The sequence below is a fragment of the Sylvia atricapilla genome, chromosome 8, assembly GCF_009819655.1.
Source record: "Sylvia atricapilla isolate bSylAtr1 chromosome 8, bSylAtr1.pri, whole genome shotgun sequence".
In the NCBI taxonomy this organism is placed as follows: domain Eukaryota; kingdom Metazoa; phylum Chordata; class Aves; order Passeriformes; family Sylviidae; genus Sylvia; species Sylvia atricapilla.
The window spans coordinates 11,560,687-11,582,921 of record NC_089147.1 but is presented as its reverse complement, the minus strand read 5'-3'; the positions used below and the strand labels follow the sequence as shown (position 1 = coordinate 11,582,921).

General features: G+C 41.8%; 1 protein-coding gene across 1 annotated transcript in view; it reads left to right on the top strand.

The window, feature by feature from the left end:
- Positions 1-22,235, top strand: part of SORCS3 (sortilin related VPS10 domain containing receptor 3) — a 74,448-nt gene that overhangs the window by 18,415 nt on the left and 33,798 nt on the right. Inside the window, exons 5-9 of the mRNA XM_066324440.1 lie at positions 809-955; positions 1,408-1,510; positions 3,830-3,906; positions 4,015-4,106; positions 7,081-7,188. Coding sequence (XP_066180537.1) covers positions 809-955; positions 1,408-1,510; positions 3,830-3,906; positions 4,015-4,106; positions 7,081-7,188 — 527 coding nt within the window. The remainder of the gene's footprint in view (positions 1-808; positions 956-1,407; positions 1,511-3,829; positions 3,907-4,014; positions 4,107-7,080; positions 7,189-22,235) is intronic.

The window sequence follows — 22,235 nt, the reverse complement described above, 5'->3', positions numbered from 1 at the left end:
ACATCATTGACTTTTCACTGTTAAATGCTAATAGATTTTTACAGAGTCATTTAAAGAGTAGTATCACTCCAGGGGCTTCAGAGTAGAAGAATTTGCATCCTGACAGTTGCCAGGAAGTTGCAGATTTGCAGAAAATTTCTTCTTCCTGTATCACTTTCACAGCTGTGCAACAGAGACCAGACTCAACATGAAATCTTCTTGGGGATGTTTTGACAGGACCGTATTCTGCTGGAATGGGTTGTGCTGATAAAAATCAAAACATTTGAAACCACTGGTTTGATTTGTCAGAACTTGGATGTGGAAGGAAAGCAAAGAAATCAAGTTTGCAAAACATCAGTGTTGCAGTATATTCAAGATTCACATCTTTTGTGTTGGTTTTTTTTCTGGTACACAAAAGGATCCCACACTGTTTCTAATGTGATCTTCTGTCTCCCCTGTTTTGGCAATCTGTGGAAGGCAGTGGGGCAGACCCCATCCTCACAGAGCTCAGTGTGTGACCTGGTGCATGTTGTACCTTCAAGCCCATCATCAGCCTGTCTGCAAGAACTCAATGAAATCCATAAGTGGGCTGTTTCCTGGGGATTTGCTCTGTGGCCATTCTTGTCTTTTTCTTCCAAAGAGAGAAACCACACAAGACCTTTCACCTTTGCAGCCATCTTACCTTTAGTGCCAATTGGTGTTCTAGGATTTGATTGAGATTCCTTCATCGCTTTTACAGAGACCCTCCACTCCTGAGAGTGCTCAGATGGACATTGCTTTTGGCCTGTTCTTCCGATGTATTTTTTTCACCTCTCTCCCTTTTTCCTAGGTAGCAGGGATCAAAGGCATATTCCTGGCTAACAGGAAGGTAGATGACCAGATCAAGACTTTCATTACCTACAACAAGGGCAGAGACTGGCGTTTGCTACAGGCACCAGACACTGATCTAAGAGGAGATCCTGTACTTTGCCAGCTGGTGAGTGGCAGAACTTTTCCAAGGCACAACTGACTCCTTCAGAGCTGCTTATTGTGGTCACTAGGTTAACAAAACCCCCCCTGTGTTTTTTTTATTGACCTTCTGTGTGTTAAATGAATTCAGTAAATTTCTTTACCTATAGCTTTGTAGATTTTAAGGGAAAATTCTGCCCATCATTCTTGATTTATTTAATAGATTTCAAGTCAGAATAAGAAAGCTTCTGGAGAAAAATGCTCTAAGTCAGATTATTGTCAAAACAAGGACAGACATGTTTGTTTGTAGTGCAGAGTTCCTGCTTATCCATCAAAGGAACATACAACCTGTGGGTGCTAAGAGCAGAGGGGTCATTTTCAGAAGGATCAGAGCATCTGCGTGCAGTCACCAAGGGTTCCTCTAATATTTAATTTGCTGAATATTAAAGCTTCTGCCTTGTGTTTGTTTTCTGTCAACAGCCCTTTTGCTCATTGCACTTGCGCCTTCAACTCTCAGAGAATCCGTATACTTCAGGGAGCATTTCCAGCAAAGAGACAGTTCCTGGGCTGCTGGTGGCAACAGGTAAGAGCATAAATGCCTCTCACCACTCACCCATATCTCACTGGGAGCCTGAGAGTATGAGGTATTCCCCATTGGTGTAAAACCTTTCAGCTCTGTTTCAGCAGGTGCTGAGCTAGTTCACCTTAACTTCCATTTTCTGTGGGCTAGGAGAAGGCATATGGCCCCAGGTCAAAAAAGGTGTCAGGTATTTGTTGCTCTACAATAACCCATTTGCAGATCTAAGCCCGCACTTTCAAGGTACCATTACCCATGGCATTACTAGGTCCTCTCATGTTGTTAGAGCCACTGATGTCTACCTGTTTGCTGCAGGTGCCATGAAGGAGAAGAGTACCCCGGGGCTACACTGCTAGGAGGTGTCAGTATGTCTCACCTGTTGACTAGCAAGCGCAGAATTGTCACAAAGTCTGTCAGGTGAAGCCTGGGCTTCATGGGTGCATGTCTTGTAAATGACACCTACTTTTAACTCTGTACTGCTGCAAGACCAGCAGCATTTAATCAACACTGCATGAGACATTGTTATTGTGGGCTGTTCTGCAAAATAGTGCAATTGTTTAAAGGACAGCCTGCTACAATACTTCATAGTGGCAGTGGCTGAGCCACTGTAATTAATCTGCAGGATGGATGGGGCTACTATTCACCCTCAGCTCTGTGGGACCTGGTGGGCTGACAAAGTGCTACCTGAATGGCTGCTGCTATTGAAAGCTGGCCTCTGAGCTGTGGAGGCAATTCTGTCTTTTCAAATGGAGGCTCTTATGTACACTCAAATATGTCTGAAAAGCCTAGCTGTTCTTTCTAAGGCTCAGTTTATCTCCTTGCTCCTGTTCAGCATAGCAGTGGCCTGCAAGTGTGGGATGTTAGCATATGGTCTGCATGAATTTACACTATTTCTTCCAACCATTTTCATTCTCATGTCCTTCTGTGCTTCAGTGTGTTTGCCAGACTGAGGCAGAACCTGAGATGGGTTCCCTTCATGACATTTATATCTCAACAAGGGAGACACCATGTGATTTCCAGTTCACTGATCCAGGCCAAATGAAGTGAGATAATTTAGTTTAAACCCCCAGATATCCCCATGCCTAGCCAAGTGGAGTCATCACGCCTGGCAGGTTGCACTTGCTAGATGGATGCTTAGGAACAAGCCCTAGTCATGATGCTGTAATTACAAAAGCTTTTTTTTTAACCTTTTTAGGAAGCAAATAGAGGCAGCAGGACAGTGAGATTCTAGGCATTGATCTAAATTGTTAGTAAATTAGGTTCTTTTCAAGCTGCCAGTGTATGGAATGAATGCTTTCCCAGTCTAACAATTAACCTTTAAAAGGCAGAATATAATTTCTGCCTTACTGCTTTGTAGATGAAAAAACCTTACCTGTTGGGAATATACACATCTGTTTCCACTAACAGTTTCACAACAACAGGAGCATCTCACCATGCTGCTGAATGCATTCAAGGATAAGCTTTGCAATCTTTTCTCAGAAGTGTTGGCTACTCAAAACTTCATTTACAGTGAGACATTTCCAGCAATGATTGGAAACTTGGACACTTGGTACAGGACAGAGGTTAGATTCCTGCAAATGAAAGAATTATGTTTTATTATCTAGCTGTACAGCTGCTAAATCCTCTTGACTTGTTTGGGAGTTACATCTTGTGAGGTTTGAATGGGTGCAGCTGAAACTAGAGGAATAGAATAAAGGAAATAATGGAACAGCTTTGCACAGAAGGAACGGAGTGATAACAACAGATTTCTTGCCTTTTTACTCCCTTTCTTTGCCTCCATCTGCAAATCTCTGAAAATTCAGTTTCCATTTTGTTGTTTAAAACATGGTGATACAAAACTTACACTGCTACCTTTGAATCAGCATCTAATTCTTGAGGACCTCTACTCATGATAAGATACTGGGCAAAAAGGACCTTTGAACTGAAACAGTGGATTTATCCTCTTGAGCCTGGATGTCCCTACAGACAGACCTTCTATATGGTTGCCCACATCAGGTTTTTCTTTCAGCCTCATCTAAAACAGTTGCTGACTCTTGCTTGTGTCAGGGAAGAAAGTTAGGTAGACGAACAATATGACTTCATAGGATTTCCTATATCCTGAGCACTGATGGAAACACCCGTGTTGAGTTGCACTGCCTCCCAGAGCCAGAACTTTTTTGAAATAGCATTGACACAATAATGTAGTTAGCTGAATTCCATGATGGTAACAGGAGAGTGTCAACCTACTTAAATTTCTCATTTTCCAGCATTAAACGTCAGAAATTAAAATTAACATTTTCATTAGTGTGTTCATCCATAGAAGAATGTCTGACACTTGTGTTGCAGGCAATATTGGCTCTGAACTTTCCTACACGGATGTTGGCGTGTTCATCTCTTCCGATGGGGGCAATTCCTGGAGACAGGTATGTTTTGCACAGCTAAGGAAAGCACAGAGCCTTTTACTGTTCTCCTTCTGACTCTTCACTTCCCAGTGGAGCGGAGAACTCATGCAATATCTAATTTGTTTGCAGATCTTTGAGGAGGAATACAACGTTTGGTTTCTGGACTGGGGAGGGGCACTAGTGGCCATGAAACACACGTCCGTGCCCATCCGGCACATGTGGTAAGGAAACTTGTCACTTTGAGAGGGTGCCAGCGTCTATAAAATGAGCAGATGAAGTCATTCTTATCTAATTTTTACCACTATTTTGGTTTTATTGATGAATATAATGCTTATTGCACTCTTTTATAAATATAATGGCTCTATACATAATCACCTACATGTATGAATTACTCTTTGCACTTGTAATGTGCTATGACCCTCCAGGTGGGGTTTCTTTCCTACAGAAACACATATACTAAGTCATCCTTTGGGCTTCAGGTATTTCCCAGAGGATGTGTCTCTCATTTCTACATTTTGTTTACAGAATTTAACATTAATCTGTGAGACAGATAAAGGGAGGGAGAGGAGAGGGCAGTAGGTGTAGATAAGGACAACAGAGATATGTTGCTAACCCCTCCAGGATCTGACTATCAATTTCCAGAGGTACTGTGGTGGCAACTGATTAGAGTTAGAGGTGAAATAGAGCAAAAACATTTCTCAGTTGTAGACACTGTTTTTGCTATAAATGGGTTATATCAGTCTAAGCACTAAAGGCACTGCTCAAAATTATCCTCTTCTTAGCTCTTGCCCCTCTGCACCAGTTAAACATTCTGAAAGTCAGAACTAACACTCTAGAAAATGGGTGTGTTAGCACCACCTTCACTCTTGGGGCTTGATTGAAAGCAGGGCATGTCTAATAGACTGGCCTACCCAGCTTCTAATGCTTTAGTTAGAAATAGCTTTCAGAGACAAGAGGTGTTCCTGTCTACAATGCTGGGTTGTCTCTCAGCTTGATGGTGCTAAGCACATGTCTATTGCTTTGCATGCAGAACAGGAAATGTGTTCTTCAGTCAAATAGAAAAAGAAGGTAATGGTGTTTGGCAGCAGTGATGAGGTGTTAAGGTCTCCTCTACCTGAGTCACTATTTTACAAAATCCTCCACTGAAATTGCAGTCATTCCAAATCTGGACACCTCAAGACAGGTTGACTTCACCCATTTACAAGCTCATGTTCCAGAGATGTACTTTGAGAACATTAACAGGTACATTTTTAAAACTAAAAGCTTCTGGACTTTATGTTTCTGACCCGACAGATATCTCTGGGATGACTGCAACCTAGATTTCTATAAAAGTTTGAATATATTGCATTTGAGAACGTTTCTTTGCCACCTGGAGTAAAGAAATGACTGCTTTAGTCATGGTGTGATAGTGGGCTGTTAACCGTGGGATGTACTAGCTCCATAACTGGACATACAGAGGAGAGCAGTAACGGGGCAGACTCCTCATGACGAGCTGCAGACTCCAGTCTATGCTGTGAATGTGTTGGGGTGTGACTAGAAGCCTTTGATGGGTAACTCAGTTATTATGGCTGTAATTAAATTGCTCTCAGATAAGAGGACATGAGGAACCATGAGCCAGTCTTTAGACCGAACCAAGGATGAGTCAAGGAAGAAGTGTGTGTTAGCCAGGGGTGGGTGTCACTAGCAGTGGGTGCATCAGACTGCAGCAAGCTGAGCTCTGGAAGAGTGAAAGGTAAGGTCCTTACAGAAAAAACTGCAAGCCACATATTAACCATTTATTAATGTATTATTCGAGCCAGGTGGAACTGTTTTAATTGCGTCTTTAATTGTGAGGACATGACAAGCATGTTATTATAAGTGCCTGTACTTACATATTGGAAAAGATTTGGTCACAGTCAACTTTTCATAGGAGCCAACAGCTCAGTTCACCTTTGTTTGCAGAGGTTCATTTCAGATGCTCTCCTTTTACAATAAGACTTGTGAAATGGTGTGTGCAGTTCTATGAGTGCCCCACCCACTCTATTAAATGAGTAGTGATTTAGATCCGTTATCAATAAGCTCCAACAGGTTTCCTTCAAAATTGTACCCTTAGGTGCTTTGGAATTTGCTTCATATTGCTTCAGTAGGCACCTGTTTTATGGCAGGAGTGGAATAGATTAAAGGGTACATGTAAATCTATTAGTTCTCAGGCTGAGACATTGTACAATAAGTTTCATGCTGGAGAAAAGAGGGGCGGATAATTGAAAAGCTGGGAGAACTTTAGCTAAGCTAATGAAGCATGCTGTTCCCCAGAAGTTGAAATGCTATTTGAAGAGATAAGCATGCAAGCAGAACGCATACAAATGCACAGGTGTATGGGAAGATACATACATTTTAATAAATAGATTTAGGGCAGATAATCTTTCTGTGTGCTGTTGTGCTCCCAGAGTTCTGTCTTAGGTGTAAAGTTAACTTCCCATTCCTGCACAGGGGCATTCTGAGTCAGGTGAAGGTGTCTTTCTAAGTGACATGAGAGGCAGAGAGTTAGGGAATGGTGACTGCCAGTCCAGGCCTTCCACAGCAGAGATCTGAGATTGGTGTAACCCATGGTTTATAATACACACTACAGTGGCCTCCTGGTCCTTTGGTGTGTCAGGTAGTGTCCTACCTACTTGTGTCCCCCAAGAGCCTCCCAGACAGATCCAGGTGCTCAGATGTCTGTGCGCACACGCATTCAACACGTTCAGCACTCCCACAAATAAGCCAAATTTGCCTTGAAGTACTCATAAGGCTACAGAGATTGCAGCTGATGCCATATGGCATTGATACATGGATGGGTCAAAATGTCCTGAGGTGTTGAAAACAATTTTCATGCATTCAGGCCAGGGTTGTTTATGCTCTGAGTGGTGCTTCATGCCAGGTGCTATTCCAGACCTAGAAACAGGTCTTGGCAAAGCCTCTTGATCCCTTGAGGTCTGATGTACAGCTGCATAAAGTATATCCATGTCCTCATTGCCAGTGTTTATGCTTTCTAAAGCTTTGATCTTTCAAAGTATATCAAGAGCATTAATTTAGTGGGCCGGGAAATGGCAAAGATTGGTGCTTGTCTGTAAATCCAGCTGCTGGAGCTTGCAGACCTTAGCCAACATTTAATTGCTGCAGTTGCTCTAGAGTAAGTCTTTTTATGTGTATAAATCTTGTCTGCTTCTATCCCAGGGTGAGCTTTGATGAGGGAAGATCCTGGACTAAATACAGTTTCACATCAACACCTCTTTTTGTGGATGGATCCCTTGTAGACCCTGGCATAGAGACCCAGATAATGACGTAAGTATAGCAGGTCCTATTTTAAATTGTGATGGCAGAAGGGGTGCATGGAGAGCCCCAAGTGTGTGGTAACCTCATGATGTGCAGTGCAGCATTGTGCAGCTACACATACAGTGTTTCATGAAGGTATGGTGCTGTTTTGTGGGTTTTGCTGGTGGCTGACATGTTGTTGCATCATGTGGCAAATAGATGATGGAGCCAAGCTCTTTCCAGCAGTGATAGGGGCAATAGCAAGAGGAGATGGTCCCAAGCTGTAGCTTGAGAGTTCACATAGGGCAGTGGATAGATCTACTTCTCTGGAGAGTGGTGTAGCCTTGGTCAGGTTTCATCTAATGACAACCAGAGGAACTTTCTCATAATTACTGCTGTGATTGCATTCCTTGGATCTGATGGCCCAGGGACTGCAGTGCTCCTCAGAACTCAGAGATCTGTATGGTTGTACCTCATGCCTGTTCTGTGTTTGCTCCAGTTGTGCAACATCACTCCCTTTTGAGGTTGCTGGTGGGAATGAACCTTGTTGCTTGCATTGTGGACTGTACATCTGGTTTAGCTCAAGCTAGAAGTGTTCTCATTGTGCATATGCAGGGCTCAGCTCAGAATAACCTTCCTGTTCTGGGGTGTAGTATGCTATGGTTCACCCATCCCATGGAAGGAAGATCCTGGGCTGGCACTGGTGGTGCTGGGACATTCCTCCTCCCTGGAGTGCTGAAGCACTGGGTAAGGCTGGTGGAACCAGTGGAGTGATGTTGGTCCAAGAACAAGCCAGAATTTGAGTTTACCAACCAGGAAAGCAAAGTTTTTAAGTTCAAAGGCATCTTTAAGTAGTCATCTGACCTCTTGCACAAAGCAGATCAAAGCACTGTGCTCTCAGATTCTGAACAAAGCAAGGACAAGATGCACTGCCTTCATTGGTTTCAGAAATGTCTTCTTACCTGTGCATCTTTGAACTGGCTGAAACAGCTTTCTGAAAACATCAGGAAGCAAGGTGGATAAAGATGCCTTAGGCTGAGGCATGCCTGTGAAGCATACCTACAGTGACATGAAGTGCCTTTGGTTAATCATATCAGACACTGTTGCACCACTACAGTTCAGGGGCAGGGGATTGATTATAAATTTTATCTTGCAATCAATCTGCTTTTCCTGCTTTTTTGCCTCTACGCTTGAAGTTCCTGCACATTTTCACTGCTTGCAAGAGAAAAGACTTTCAGATCAAGTTTATTTTCTTCTAGGCTTCAGTCCATCTGCATGCTTATATGCCATAAATGTGTAGGTGGAGCTCATTGCTGGTGTCACAGTGAGAAACTGAGTGTCATCAGTTTCTGAGGAAGTTTGGACAGTGTAATAGTTGTGTGTCTTAGACATTTCTGCTACTGGTTTGAATGATTTGTGCTGTTATGCCTATCAACACCAGTTCTACTTCAGCTGTACACTAACAGAGGTGACCATGTGTCTATACTTGAAGTTGAGCTCAGCTGCAAGAAAGGAGCTGGGGGAAAATCCTGTTCTACTCTTCTAACAAATGGTCATTTGAACTGGCTTCTGTGCCATCTATGCCATGGCGGAAGAAATGTTTTGGAGCTGTAGCCTTGGGGGGCTCAGGAAAGTGTTGCTGACTCCTGTACAGCATATCCATATCTCCTGTGATAAACTGGCTTAGGAAGGACAGGCCAAGTAATTATGGTTGTGCTTTACACAGCAGCACTCCTATGCTTTATTCCCAAACAGTGCTGGAGCAAAACAAGGCAGCCTCAGTGTCTGTCACAGACAGCTACTGAGATATTATCAGAGTAGAGGTGGTGTCAGTTCTGGTAGCATTGCTCGCTTTTCCTTTATTCCAAAAGAATCCCTTGGCTTTGGCCTCTATTTTTTTCTTTTTCCTAAAAAGCAAGGTCCTTGTTTTGTAGAAGAATACATCTCTGCATCTCTTGCCTTGCTATCTGCAAACATTGCCCTGTTTTTGCAAAGAGCAAGACTCAACAGTGTATGATATACCTGTGAGCCTTTTCAGAAGACTGCTGTGAGCATCCTGTTGGGAAAACACATTATCCAATTCCCAGCTAAAGATGAGAACCTGCAATTCTCTTCACTCTGTGCATTTTTTCTGCAAATGCAATGATAATGTGCAACTTTCTGTGTTGTTTAATGGGGAGTTTTTCTGTGAAATTCCTGCAATGTGTGTCAGTTTCCAGCTGCACACACCTGCCCACACATGCACACACATGTGAGAGAGATAGATCAGAACTCTCATCAATCTGCACATCAGCACCTTCATTGAAATCAATGGAGCTAATCAGTTGCAACTAGCTGTGGATTTAGACCATTTACTTTATAAATCAATGCAGTTTTCTTTTCAGATGAAAAATGCATTATAAATCTAGGATTATTGCTATTTATATCTCTGTAGTCTTCTGGTGGAGAATGTAGGAAGTGAGTTATCTTCCTGAATGTTGTGTATTAGGTTTGTTGAGAACTTTTTAAATCTTTGCAGGCATATTACCATTATTATTGCCATTGCTATTGTTATTGTTATTGTCTTTATTATTACTGTCATCATTAGCAGTTTTTAAAACCATTCTTAATAGTCTGTAAAAGCCATACAAAGAAATTTCACATGGCACTTGAAATGAATGTTTAGAGAAATTTCTATCCACAGCATGAGGGGAACTGAGGAGGAAAGAGCCCATTTATAAAACTGTATGCAACCCATTTCTATACAGAGCATTTAAGTGTTTCTTCCAATAAGAATTTTAGTGAACTCATCTCTAAGGGCAGTGTAGGATGATGCTGAGCTTGTGTAAGCTTTGGCTGAGAAGAAATCAATGCGTTTCTATTGGTGCTCTGAAGCAAGATTACACACAGTGGTTTGGAGGTACATGGAAATCCATGTTTGTGGATAGAAATCCCAAAGATTTGAAGAAGCTGATGAGAGGAGCACAGCAGTTTGGGATTTGCATCCCAAACTGTTCATGGGGTCAGTGGGAGCTCTTAGACTTGCAGCAGTGCTGAGGCAGAGAGACCAAGGCTGTGGTCATATTTGTGTACTGCCAAACTAGGTAGGTTAGTGGCTTTTAAAAGTTTGTCTCTCATCCTGGGAAATGCAGACTACTTCGTCTAGTGGCCTCAGCTGATTCCTGTTAGAATAGATATCTTCCACGGATTTGCATCAAAGTGGTCTGTGTTCACCTATTTAAAAACAATAATATTCTGAGAGGAATGTGTATTACATAGTCATTATACTCCAACTATTATTAAAATACTGCATTATTAACAGTATTTTCATAATACTTTTTTATTAAAATCAATATATCAGTAGAATGACTTTCCTAGCCTTCGTTTTGTGCCACATGCTGTGAGAGGCTCTCTGGGCTGTAGAAAGCAGCATACAATTTTGTACCACTTCATAGCTATTAAGTGAGCTTATTCCATATCTATCTTTATTGTATGAGTATCCTAAGCTTTTTGAATCCTCTGTGCTTGCTGTGTATGCTTGCCCTAAAGAGTCCTAAAAACTTGTGAGTATGGTAACGTTGGTAATTTGCATGAAGGAGCTTTATATGATTCTGAATATCTAAGAGTACTCTGAATTGGGAGTTGCTTTTAGTGGGATGTTGAACAGGAAGTCTTACAGAGGTGTGTTCCAACCTAAATTATTCTATGATTTTGTAACTTTGTCTGGCTGCAATGCTACAAGAATTAATTATTTCCTTACAAACTGTGTGGGCTCTGTTAAGAACATGGTTTTGTGATGCACAGGGAAGTATCATGAGGCTGTGTGAGCTGGTCTGCCTTGAACTGCTGCCTAACCAAAGTAAATCCACTGTCCTTCCTGCAGTCCTGGATGATCATCTTCTGCAGCTCCTTTTGTTGTTCCTTTTGTCACTTCTCTCATCTGACAAGAGGGCCAGTTCAGCTCCTTCAGTGTAGAGCTTTGTACCAAAGCACATGGTGGGGCTTGGTGCAGGTGTGGGGAAAGCAGCTGTGGAACACAGAGGGTCCTCTAGGAAAATAACTCAAATGCATGAGGGTGGTGGTTAGACATGTTCTCAGATGAATGCCTAGAATGCACGAGTCTTTTTTAAATCTGCAGGTTTCTAGGTTCTGTGCTGTACCCCTCACTGTTACCTAGTGTATCTTTTAATGATGCGTTCTGGTGGGTCAGATCTAACATTTATGGTTTTACAAGCCATGAGCACAGCATGTTACTTGTCTGAGGCTGTCCAACAGGGGAAAGGAATCACACTGTATTCCCCTTCCAGTCAATTATGATATATCCAAACTATTTTGTACCATTCAAAACAGAGGCAAGATGTTTTCATGGGTCCAGAGAAGGGCTTTTGTTGTTCCAGCTCTGACTCATACTTATTACTCCTGACACTTCATCTCCTGTGCTAAGCACCTCTCCAAACCTGTATTAAAAGAAACAACCTTTTTGCTTCACAGCCTTGCATCATTTTAGTAGACTCATTATATGTGTATGTGTGCAGACACTCATTTACAGATGGGGATCATTAAGTTTCTCTGTACTGATAAATAAATATTTATGTAGACACACCCACGTGCGTATATAAATTTCTATGTAGTTCTGGGTATGTGAACTTAATGATCTCTGTATATGTGTGTATGCATAATTGAGCATTAATATTTTCAGTGAGCTGAAAGCTGGTCTGTCAACATTGCTGTGACTGCTGCCCTTGGCTATGTGTGTTAGAAAATGTTCCTGGTTGTAAATGAGTAGGGTATGAGTCCTGGCCATTTCTAACACCTTGTTTTTGTGGCCATGCCGCTTTACCAGAGATGAAGTGGGAATAATTTTTTCTTTCCAGGAGACTCATAAAATTACTGGCAATCCATCACTGGGTGGCAGAAGAGTGAGGAAGAATGAATAAGTAATTGAGTGATGAAAAGTTGAGATGGGTGCCAGGGGAGGTTTGAGGTGAGAAAGAAAGTATTAAGAGCAGAGGCCACACTATGTCAGACCAGAAGTCCCTCTATATCAGTTCCATGTTCCAACAATGGCAAGTAGAGGATGCTAAATATATATATATTATACTAAATTATACTAAAAATATGATTAGCTTATTTACTTCTCACATTTATAGACATTTACAAATAAGGAACTTTCTTGGCCAAACATGGTATTCTTTTTATTTCTAAGGTTTTCGTATTTTTGAGGGTTTGCCCTGTTTGCCCTCTAAATACTTTGAAAAAAGTTTTAGCAGTTGCCTTATCCTGTGGCCTGGAGTTCCATGAGTTACTCTTATTCTGAAGAGCTGACTGACATGTGGAAGACATCAGCAAAGTAGATAAAGGTATGAAGGAAATGTGGACAGATTCTGATTCCCACTCAGCAGATTCAGCAAACTGAGTATGAGAAAAGGGCAACAGCTCCCAGGTCCAAGCTCCAACTGAGTTCAAAGTTCCATGGGAGCCAGGAGTCATTTTCCTGTCTTTTTCTGATAAGGTGATTATCATCTTTTCTCTTCAAGCAAGGCAACATCCGCTGCCTTTTGCTCAAGTCTTGCTGTTACATTTAAAAGCTAACACAGGAAAGGAAATTACAAGGGGACACAGTGTCCTTGAAGCATTCTGCCTCTTTGCCTGGGGGTAGGGAGCCATGGGTCTGCCACCTCTGAGTGTGTGTGCTGAGGAAAATTAAAGTGGAAGCAGTGATAGGAAATAGTGATTTTTCTGGGATGAGGTCAGGGCTTGTGTTTTTCCCCTGGCGCCAGGCTCTGCCCTCCACAGCCAGCACCCCTGCTTGGCAACCTCAGCAAATGACAGATGATGGGAGTGGATGGCAGAACACCATGAAGGGATTTTACCTAGAAGGAATTGAGGCTCTTGTACAACGTGCATGAAGAAGAGTCAGTGTTCCTCAATTCTCATGGCCCACAGGTGCCTTTAAACTTCCCTGACATCAGCCTGTCCTCTTACCACTTTACTCAGCAAGAAAAGAGGAGGAGGCTGTCTGGAAAAAAACATAGATCTTCTCCAATTTTGGCTGCTGCTGAGCCACACAGAAATTTGGCAAAGAGGGAATCTGGAAGAAAGATTTCATCAGAGTTGTCTAGAAAGCTAAATCCAACTTACAGCTTCCAGTGCAGGAAATGAGACAGGGAGCTGTTGTACGGAAAGATTCTGAACTCTGTCCTTATTTAACTTCACTTCCTCTGGGAGCCAAGGTCCATCCAGCCTGTGCACTCTTACAGGCTACCAAAACTGAGGAGTTTTTTAAAGATCAGAGAGAAGATTTCAAAGCCTTGTTTATCCAAATATAATGGGTACCATTAGCTATTATAAAAGACCGTTAGGTTTTAATTGTTGTTCCTACTGTGGTTTTATCTCACTTTCAAAATTTCCTTTTTTTCTTTTGTTCATTGCAATATCTCTTTGTGGTGCAACAGGCATTGTTATTTGCTATGGATTTTCCTGCAAGGCTCTGATGTGTCCTTGTGAGTTCAGTTTTTCTGTCCTCACTCAGGGGACTGTGCAGACTGCAGTGCACAAACCTATATAAGGACTCTTCGTAATAGAATCCATGTAATTAAAGTGAATCTGTGAAAATAATGACTTCATACAGAAAAAAAAAAAAAGTGAAGTTTGGAACTTAATCTGAGAACAAAAATTCTAAATAATTATTAAGAAAGGAAACCAAAATGATTGGGAGGATATTAGCATTTGCCATAGTGAGCTGCATTCGTGTATCATCTGATCTAATTTCAAAACCTTCTGGAAGTAATGAATAGCTTGGACTTCATGAGAAAATGATCAACCCACTAATGACATCAAGTGACTTTACAATGGACAAGAAAATGTGTGTTATAGGAATTCCCATTTTATCCCAGCAGATGATCAGTTTATACCCGGGAGTAAGAGAGTTGATTACCCATGTCATTGTCTTTGTTTGTGAGACTAAAAACATTATTAACGACCCTGAGATTAATCAGTGTCACTTCCTCCTCCCATCTCCCTCTCTGCCAGAGGAGTAGTCCATTTTTTAGCCTTTGGCTCTCTGCATGAATTCACCTAAACAGTCCACAAGAGGCACAGTATTGATTGTGCTGGTAATACTTGCAGTGTGAGCCGAGGTCTTTCTGTGGCACCTGAAAGACAAATCAGGTGATGAGAACATCTACTTAGAGTAATTTTTCTCAGACAGCATCATGTGATTTATTTGGCTTTAGGAGAAGGATGTCTGTGACCCCAGATCAGTTCCCAGCAGTTGTACCAGGTACTTGGAAGATTCCTGGCAGAAGCCATAACACATGGAGAAGGATTGTGCACTGTGGCACGTAGTGTCATCTTTGACTTTCTGGGGCAAACATTACTGTCATTGGAGTCAAGTGCTATTTATGGATGGTAGATCAAATATTATGCTAAAACAGTCAACACCATTAGTTATATTTTGCCAGTAGGGAAGTTGAAGGAGAACAAAGGACATGCCCATGGTCAGTCACTCATCAGGCTGTCACTGGGAGAGCTTGGCAGTAACAGAGGTCTCCAGAGTCCCAGATGGGTATCCCACTCTGCAGACTTTCCTCATTTCTTTGGGGGAAGGAGATGCTCAGTCATGTCTATAATGCTCAGACGAAGGGGGTGGAGAGTTGAGCATATGCAGGGAGGAGGACTAGAGAAAGGTGTGACTGGAATTCGCTGAAGGGAATAAAAGAAGCCCTTGCAGAAGGAGCCAGAATGAGCAGCAGGCTGATATATGATTTCTTTCCCCTAGATAAAAGGATAAGTTTTGCCTGGTGGCAATACAATCCACATATTCTCATCTAGAGGCTCTAGGTGCTTTGTTTCCTATGCTGCTATGTAAGGATAGATGGATCTTGGCCCTGTGCTGTCCTGCCTGCAGGTGGGCTGGGCTGTGTGAGGCACTCAGGCCTGGTGGTGGGTGCACAGGAAGGGGCAGAGTCTGAGTCTTTCACCTTTCTGTGAGAGCAAGACGTGAAATATTCTGGTGCTCTGATCCCACCAACCCTCAGGGGACTGAGAAACTACATTGCCTTAGCACCTTTCCAGCTCAATCTCTCCCTGATCCTGCACAAGGAAAAGATTGGCGCAGCACAGCAGCTTTTCTAGGAGCTTGAAGGAACAGTGCTGGGTTGGCTGCAGAGTTCACTCTGACAGGTTTTTGATCACTGAGCTGAATGAGAGCTGGAAAGCATCTCTCCAGAGCTTCCTCTTCTGAGCCTTCTTCTCTGATATCTGGGCAAAGCTCGTCACTGTGCTTCACCTGTCACATGCATTTGGAGCTTACCTATCCTAAGGAGTGGCTTCCACATCTGCATTGGACATTTCTGGCTGGAAATCTGCTGATTCATAGGATCGAAGGTTGAAATGGCTGAATGTGTTGTGTTATCTGACTCCTGACAAAGCAGCAGCCTCTGCTGAGACCACAGACCCATGAGGGGATGAAACACTCAGATTGCTGATAACCTGCCAGTATCTTTTCTAGAAGAGAGTGGCAGCATCTTCAGGTTACAAAGCTGTCAGAAAGTGGTTGTCTCTCCTGAGCGCTTCGAAGAAGAGAAAGAACACTTCTGAAAAACAGCATTAAAAATTAATATGCTCTCCCATCCCCCTTCCTAGGTGTCTCATACTCTCTTTCATGTTGCTGGGATTTCTTTTGAAGCAATTGTCATGTAAAGTGGTTTGAGAACATTGGTAATAAATTTTTTAGAGACCAAATTTCAAAAGGTTTGGTTTGTCATTCAGGAAGTTCTTATTTTGATAGCACTTTTATTTGAAAAAATAATAACAAAAAAATATCTCTCTCCCCCATTGCCTTATGCAGTTTGTGTTGCTAAAGGGGAAATTGAGTCCAAACTGTAGGGCTGCTTTGTAATTACACATTCTGCAGATTACTTACTAATTGCATTTGGCATTACTTGCTGACTAAAAGATCATGCTGTGCCATGCCATTTGCAGTGGTTTTCCTCTTCTGCTAGGACTGTAAAGGAAGTGCCCATTGAGCTGATGAATAATACCAGGACTGTTTTCCAAAGCTGAGGGAAAGGAATTACCACGACCGCAGTGTAGGATTTTTATTGCAAGGTTTTGGTTTTGATCTGTATTCACAAAAACTCTTTGCTTGCCCCAGGTCCTCTCTCTCTCCTGACCTGAAATCTGGCAGTGGTGCAGCCTTTCATGACCAGTTCAATATGGATTGCTGGTGGCCAGCACTTTGGATTTATTTCTTGTGGGCAAACTCGATGTTATGACATTCAGTTTCAGTGGAAATAAACCCCACGTGCCTCAGATTTAATCTGCAGGAGAAATTCTGTGAAATTCTTGTGTGACCCTTCTCTTTAGGAAATAGAATACAGACCAAGATTTTCTCAAACAAATTTGTTGTGCAGGCTACTATCTGGTGTTGGTGCATTCTTGATAGTTTCACTGCTGTTGTTTTTTCTCCTTCTGGATAGTATCAGTGGAAGGCCTTATACCTGAGAGGGTCTGTTTAGATGGTTTAAATTAAAATAATTTGCATCAACTGTAAATCTAGATCCAAAAGGAGGGTGTATTTTATTTGGAAGAAAATGCATCTTTTCCTTCTAGAAAAAAACCCCAAAGAGCTACTTTTCTTAGTTTATTTTGGTCCACAAACAGAAGTACAGCAGCCCTGAGTCATCACCCACTGCCCTCAGGCTACAGTTCCTAGTTGACAGGTCAGCCAAAAGCAACTGAATTAAAAGCTCCAAAGTGGCCCTTAGAAACCATATTCATTGTTTAGGAAAAAAATTAGACAGTGTTTTTTGTTGGCAATTGCCTGCCTTTCTAGTGTCATCTTTCATTTTTTATGTTTGCTTTGTTTCCAGTCTCTTATTCCCTGCATCATCTTGCCAGGCATGAGACAGTTTAACTCTCCCTCTCCCGCTCTCCCTAATTGCTGATTTGTGTCTCTTTCAATTAAGTTCTACTTTCTTGTCTCAGTCTCTTTCTATCCAATTTCCTTGTAACTAGTGACCTCCTTTAATGCTAATTCCATCTAAATCCTAATAAAAAATTTTTGGGAGATTACACAGCCCATTTGGTTTTCTCTAAAGTAATGATTTATGTTTAATTTGTGGAGAAATAGCTCATCTATTCATAAAATCTGTTCCCACCAGCACAACTTGCAAGTGTTCCATTGCTGCTCGTGTGGTTTTGGCCCAGACAGCTCAGCCTGCACACAGGAGTTTATCTCACCTTACTGATACTTCCTTACACGAAGATAAATTCAGATCCAGATTTCATATCAGGCCCTCTTCTTTGTGTGAAATTGTCAGCATTTTCTTTCATTGACTCAAAGGTATAAATATCAACACGTTAAGGAGGTACATCTATGTACCAAAATGTTCTTTAAGTATTCACTGAGCCAGCAACTCTAGCGTAGGCTCACCACTTCCCAGGAAATGTGGGACCAGGGCAGCCTGGCTTGTGGGGGAAAAGTCCTAAACGAATCAAGGCAATTATAAATGAGAGGCTATTTGTTAAGATTGCAGCAGTAGCAACATGTGCTTCTCTGCTGGGCATCAGAAAGAGAATGAGCACCTTCAGCTGTGGTGAATTACATACTCACTGCTCCAGATCTGGGACTCCCTCTGGTTTCAGTGAGAGAAGAGCTTCCTCTCCAGGGACTAAAAAAAAACCCCACAAACCAAAACCCAAACCAACACATGCTTGTTTGCTTGTTTTCCTGCCAGGAGGTGATTCTTCCAGATTGTGCTTCATAGCACTTCTTGGGTTTGCCCAATAAATATCTACTTCTGGCACTTCCTGTTAGATGCACAGATGTAAATAAAGAGGGATTTTAACTGCAATCAGATGGTGATCTTGCTTGACTTTCTTCCTTTTTATATTCTCAAAGCAAAAGCAAATATTCAGGTCAACTGAAGTATTTATTAATTTGGGTGATTTTACTATTGGGGGTTTTTTGCTTGCTTAGACACTTCCTCTGCAAGAATTTTTCTTTTACAATAAAAAGAAAAGAAAAATCAAGGTTGGTTTCAGGCTTTTCTAAATGGAACAGTCTATTTATGATGACACTGCAATTAGCTTTTCTCTCAGTATTATCAATTAAAGTATATGTTTGGCTCTCTTTCTGTAGTTCTGGCTTTACTTTTCTGTTGATCCATCCATCTGCTTATGTAGTTCATCTCAAAAGATGCTGTCTACTAAGTATATTATATTCTTTTGCTTTTATTTTATTTTTAGATATTAAAAATGCTTACAGTCTATTCTGTGGGGCCTAGTTTTGTTAAAATCTGACTTCAGAGGTCCCCGGGATACATTGAGAGAAGCAAAAAACCACCCAACCTTTTCATGCCTCTCACCTTGTTGATGTCCAGTGAAGGAAAACTGCTTCAGAAAGGAGGGTACTTTTGATGGTAGGTGTAGTGAAGATTACCTTACCAACTCCTCCCTTCCTTGGCATTTCCAGTCCTCTGTCTCAGTTCTGGGCACATCCAAGGTCAGCAGGTGTTACACACAAAGGAGCTGGGAGGACTGGTGAAGGGAAAATCTTCCATCTTCATCCCGACCACGCCAGCCAAGTACAGGCAGCTTCAGTGCTTGCTTGCTCCATATGGTGTCATACCATTCTACTTCAGAAATTATAGAAAATTACTTGATTTAGGCATGAGAATTTACATTTTAATGCTTGGGGAGCTCGTCTGAAACTGCCAGCAGGGATAGATCCACATGGATACAGCCCATGCCTTTCCTGTGGGAGCTGTTATTGAGGAAGTCTGTTTCTCATACCAGGAGCAGGGACAGGGATTGAATCTACAGACCAGAGGCAGGTGAGTTGTTATCTTGTGACCCTCAATTCATTCTGTTGACCTGGCAGGAATGAGCAGTATTGAATTACATAAAAAGCACAACTGTCAACAATACAAGGAATGACAGGGCAAAAGCAATGCAATTTGAGAAGAGACCACTGTAAAATGTAAAAAGCCTTTTAAATGTAAAAAGCCTGTACAAGCTTATCCAGGCAGCGTAGACCACACTGGTAAGTTACTGTGTATTTAAAAAATTAATGAAAGATATAATTATAGCAGCATTACCAATGATAATTTCTAAAATTACTCCATCATGAAACTGTAAGCATTTCAGAATTTATTTTGATGTTTCTAATAGTTTTCCTGCAAATTGATGACATCTAGCCCTGGAAATAAAAACCTTGCCTTGTTTCTCCAAAGGAGGGATTGGGAAGCATTTTCTGTTTTCTTAGCAATGATTTCACTATAAGCTATGCGTAGAGCCAGTGGAGAAGATGTTGTCCTATTAGCTAAGATTTTGTGTGGAGCTGTAACTGCTTACTCAGAGGGATAGAACAAAATCTATGCAGTCTAAAGCCAGTAAATTACCATTCTATGTCTTGTGTTGGAGAACCTTTGTTAAATTGAGCTTAGTCAGAAAACCGGCTCTATCTAAATACCATCTGGGCTCTTGTATTTATTCCTTCTGAAGGACATCCAGATCAGACTGCTTATATGGAAAAATCAAAATATACCTTCTTTGTTGGCTTCTCAAAGCTGGACCTTGAAAACCCAGCTCTCTTGTTTTCTATCTTTACAGCAAGCAGTTAAGAGCTTTCAGTTAGACCATGGGAGATGAAGTTATTGAGGTGAAACTTAGAGTACCTCATTTCCTTTCTCCCTGTATTATCTCGATAGTTTAGCTATGCTTATTTTAAAAAATCCACCTTACTTGTTCAGTAACTAAAGTAAATGGGAAATAAAGGGACAGGGGAATCAGGTAAGTTGAATAAGATGATGTCTTCAAAGCAATGCAAGGACTCACCAGCTGAAGAGGGAGAAATAAGGCTCCACCAATCTCTTTTTGCATCTATTTCCTTGGAACTTGTTTTCTTTCTTTGCACTTGATACAGAAACCAATATGTAGGAACTGGAGCATTTAGTGCCAAGCACTTATTGATAGCTGAACACTATAAGTTTTAAAATTTTGTAGCTCTTTGCTGTCTGCCCAACTCTCTATTAGACCTGGCCAACCCAAAACGGATGTGGTGGGAGAAGTCATGTGCATGGCACCTTGGCCACTATGGGAAAACAGCCAGTGATGTCATTCGTGAAACTGAGAAAGTGGAGTTCAGCTGCAACACCTAGTTTTGTTAGTCGGGGTTTGTGTCCTATTATTGTTTGTTTAGCTCATTTTAAATTTCACAATGAAGATTTTCATCACTTTCCAAGGAAAGCTGCTTGGAACCCCACAGATCACATAGCACTCTCCTCCATTCTTTGTATTTGCTTGTAGAAACTGATAGAAGTTTCAAATGCACAAGGAAGTCCTCTAGAACTGTCACCAGGGGCTCATGAAGCCCTGCTGTAGGTGGCATTCGGCACTGGTGAGAAGTCTCACGGGGTGCAGGTGCTTGTTGCCTTCTCTGCTGCTCTTATCTCCAAAGTCTCTTCCACAGTGACTGATTAGCCTTAAGGAACTTTTTATTAGGAAGGGGAGAGTGGAGTAGAGAAGTTACTGCTTTAGGAATCAGGTGACCCAAAACCATCTCTGCAGCTCAGAGGAAAACATCTCTCTCTGTTCACACGCCTCTAATTACATTTAGTGTAGTATTGTTTCCATCTAAATTATAGCAATTATACACAAAGATCTTCTTTGAAATCATTTAATTAAAGAGTATCTAATGTTCTGTGCTTTTGGAATGCTAATGTGCTGCCTTCCTCTTAGAAAAACTTGGGGTTTTCTCATTAATTATCACGGACGAATTTCAATGTCAGAAGGAATATTTTAAAATCCTTCCTAAATAGACTTAAAAATTATGTAATTCTGGTGATTTCTGTAAACCACAAAGAAATCTTTTGCTCTCCTGACGGACAGTTAGCTAAGGGACAGTCTGAGGAACAAGATTTTCCTTTTAGATGCATTGATTAGCAAAGTGTTGGATTTCTCCACCCGTCCTCTTCTGTGTTTAGGCCAACATTTCTGTTTGGTCATGCTCTTGCTTCCTTTTGTCGTGTTTTCCATGTTACATGCACCAAATCCTATGCTGGTATAAATCTGCTGGAGTAAATGATTTCTGCCTGCTGCACTGCTGCTTTGCAGGGACTGATGTTTCAGTCGTGCAGCACAAACAAGGCTGTGTGTGCTGAGAGCAGTTGTAATGTAACAGCTGATGGGATGAACCCAGTGCCAAGGAAAAGTGGGGAGGGGAACTGCAGTTAGAATTCCTACTGAGTACAATTTTGGAGGCTTTCTGCGGCCCCTCATCATACTCCTTCCCATTCCTTCCTTCTCCCAGTGAGTGCTCTGGCACTCCGTACTGCTTTGGTTTCTGTGGGTTTATCTTGGTCCAGGGTATACCTTCCCTGCTGAGGAACAGGAATTGCAGCTTCTCTGGTGGCGTGGCCTGAATGCTTGTGCCAACTAATACCCCACAGTTAGGACAACACTAAGAATGGTTCTGGACAGCCAGCAACAATCTACCTAATAAATCCATTCTACCAGACAAGTCCTTCCCCATTTGCTCGCTTCTAACCTGAAGCTCTTGCTCATGACGTGGGTTCTTCTTGTATCATCTCCTTCCCTCTTGTCGGCTTCCTGGAGCTTCTCTGTGAGGAAGACCTTGGATATAAACAGGTGTCCACAGCAAACCCACCACTTCATACTCTCAGATACTGCCCACCCACCTTTGTCTCCCTGATCCCCATGAGCTGGGACAGGTCTCCAGAGGAGAGCGTGATTGATTCCTGGTGGTTGTTGTTTCATGGAGAACAGCTCAATGCAGGGAAGTTTTGGTGCAGACTGCAGAAGGAGTGAGGGGAGAGCAAAGCCAACAGCTCTGTATGATTACAGTGGAAACCAAGATAAACTGGAATACAGAATGGCAGCACACTGGGGAAACAGCAGGATCTGAATTACAGTCAGTGTGGGGAAGTTTTGTCTTCTGCTTCTCTTTTGATTTCACGGGAAAATTTGTAAATCTTGTCTTTCTCCCTCTTTGTTAGTCTGGAATAATTAGAACAACAAAAAAATTAATCTCATAAATGGCTTGGGTAAAAATGTAGATTAGTGGAAGACTT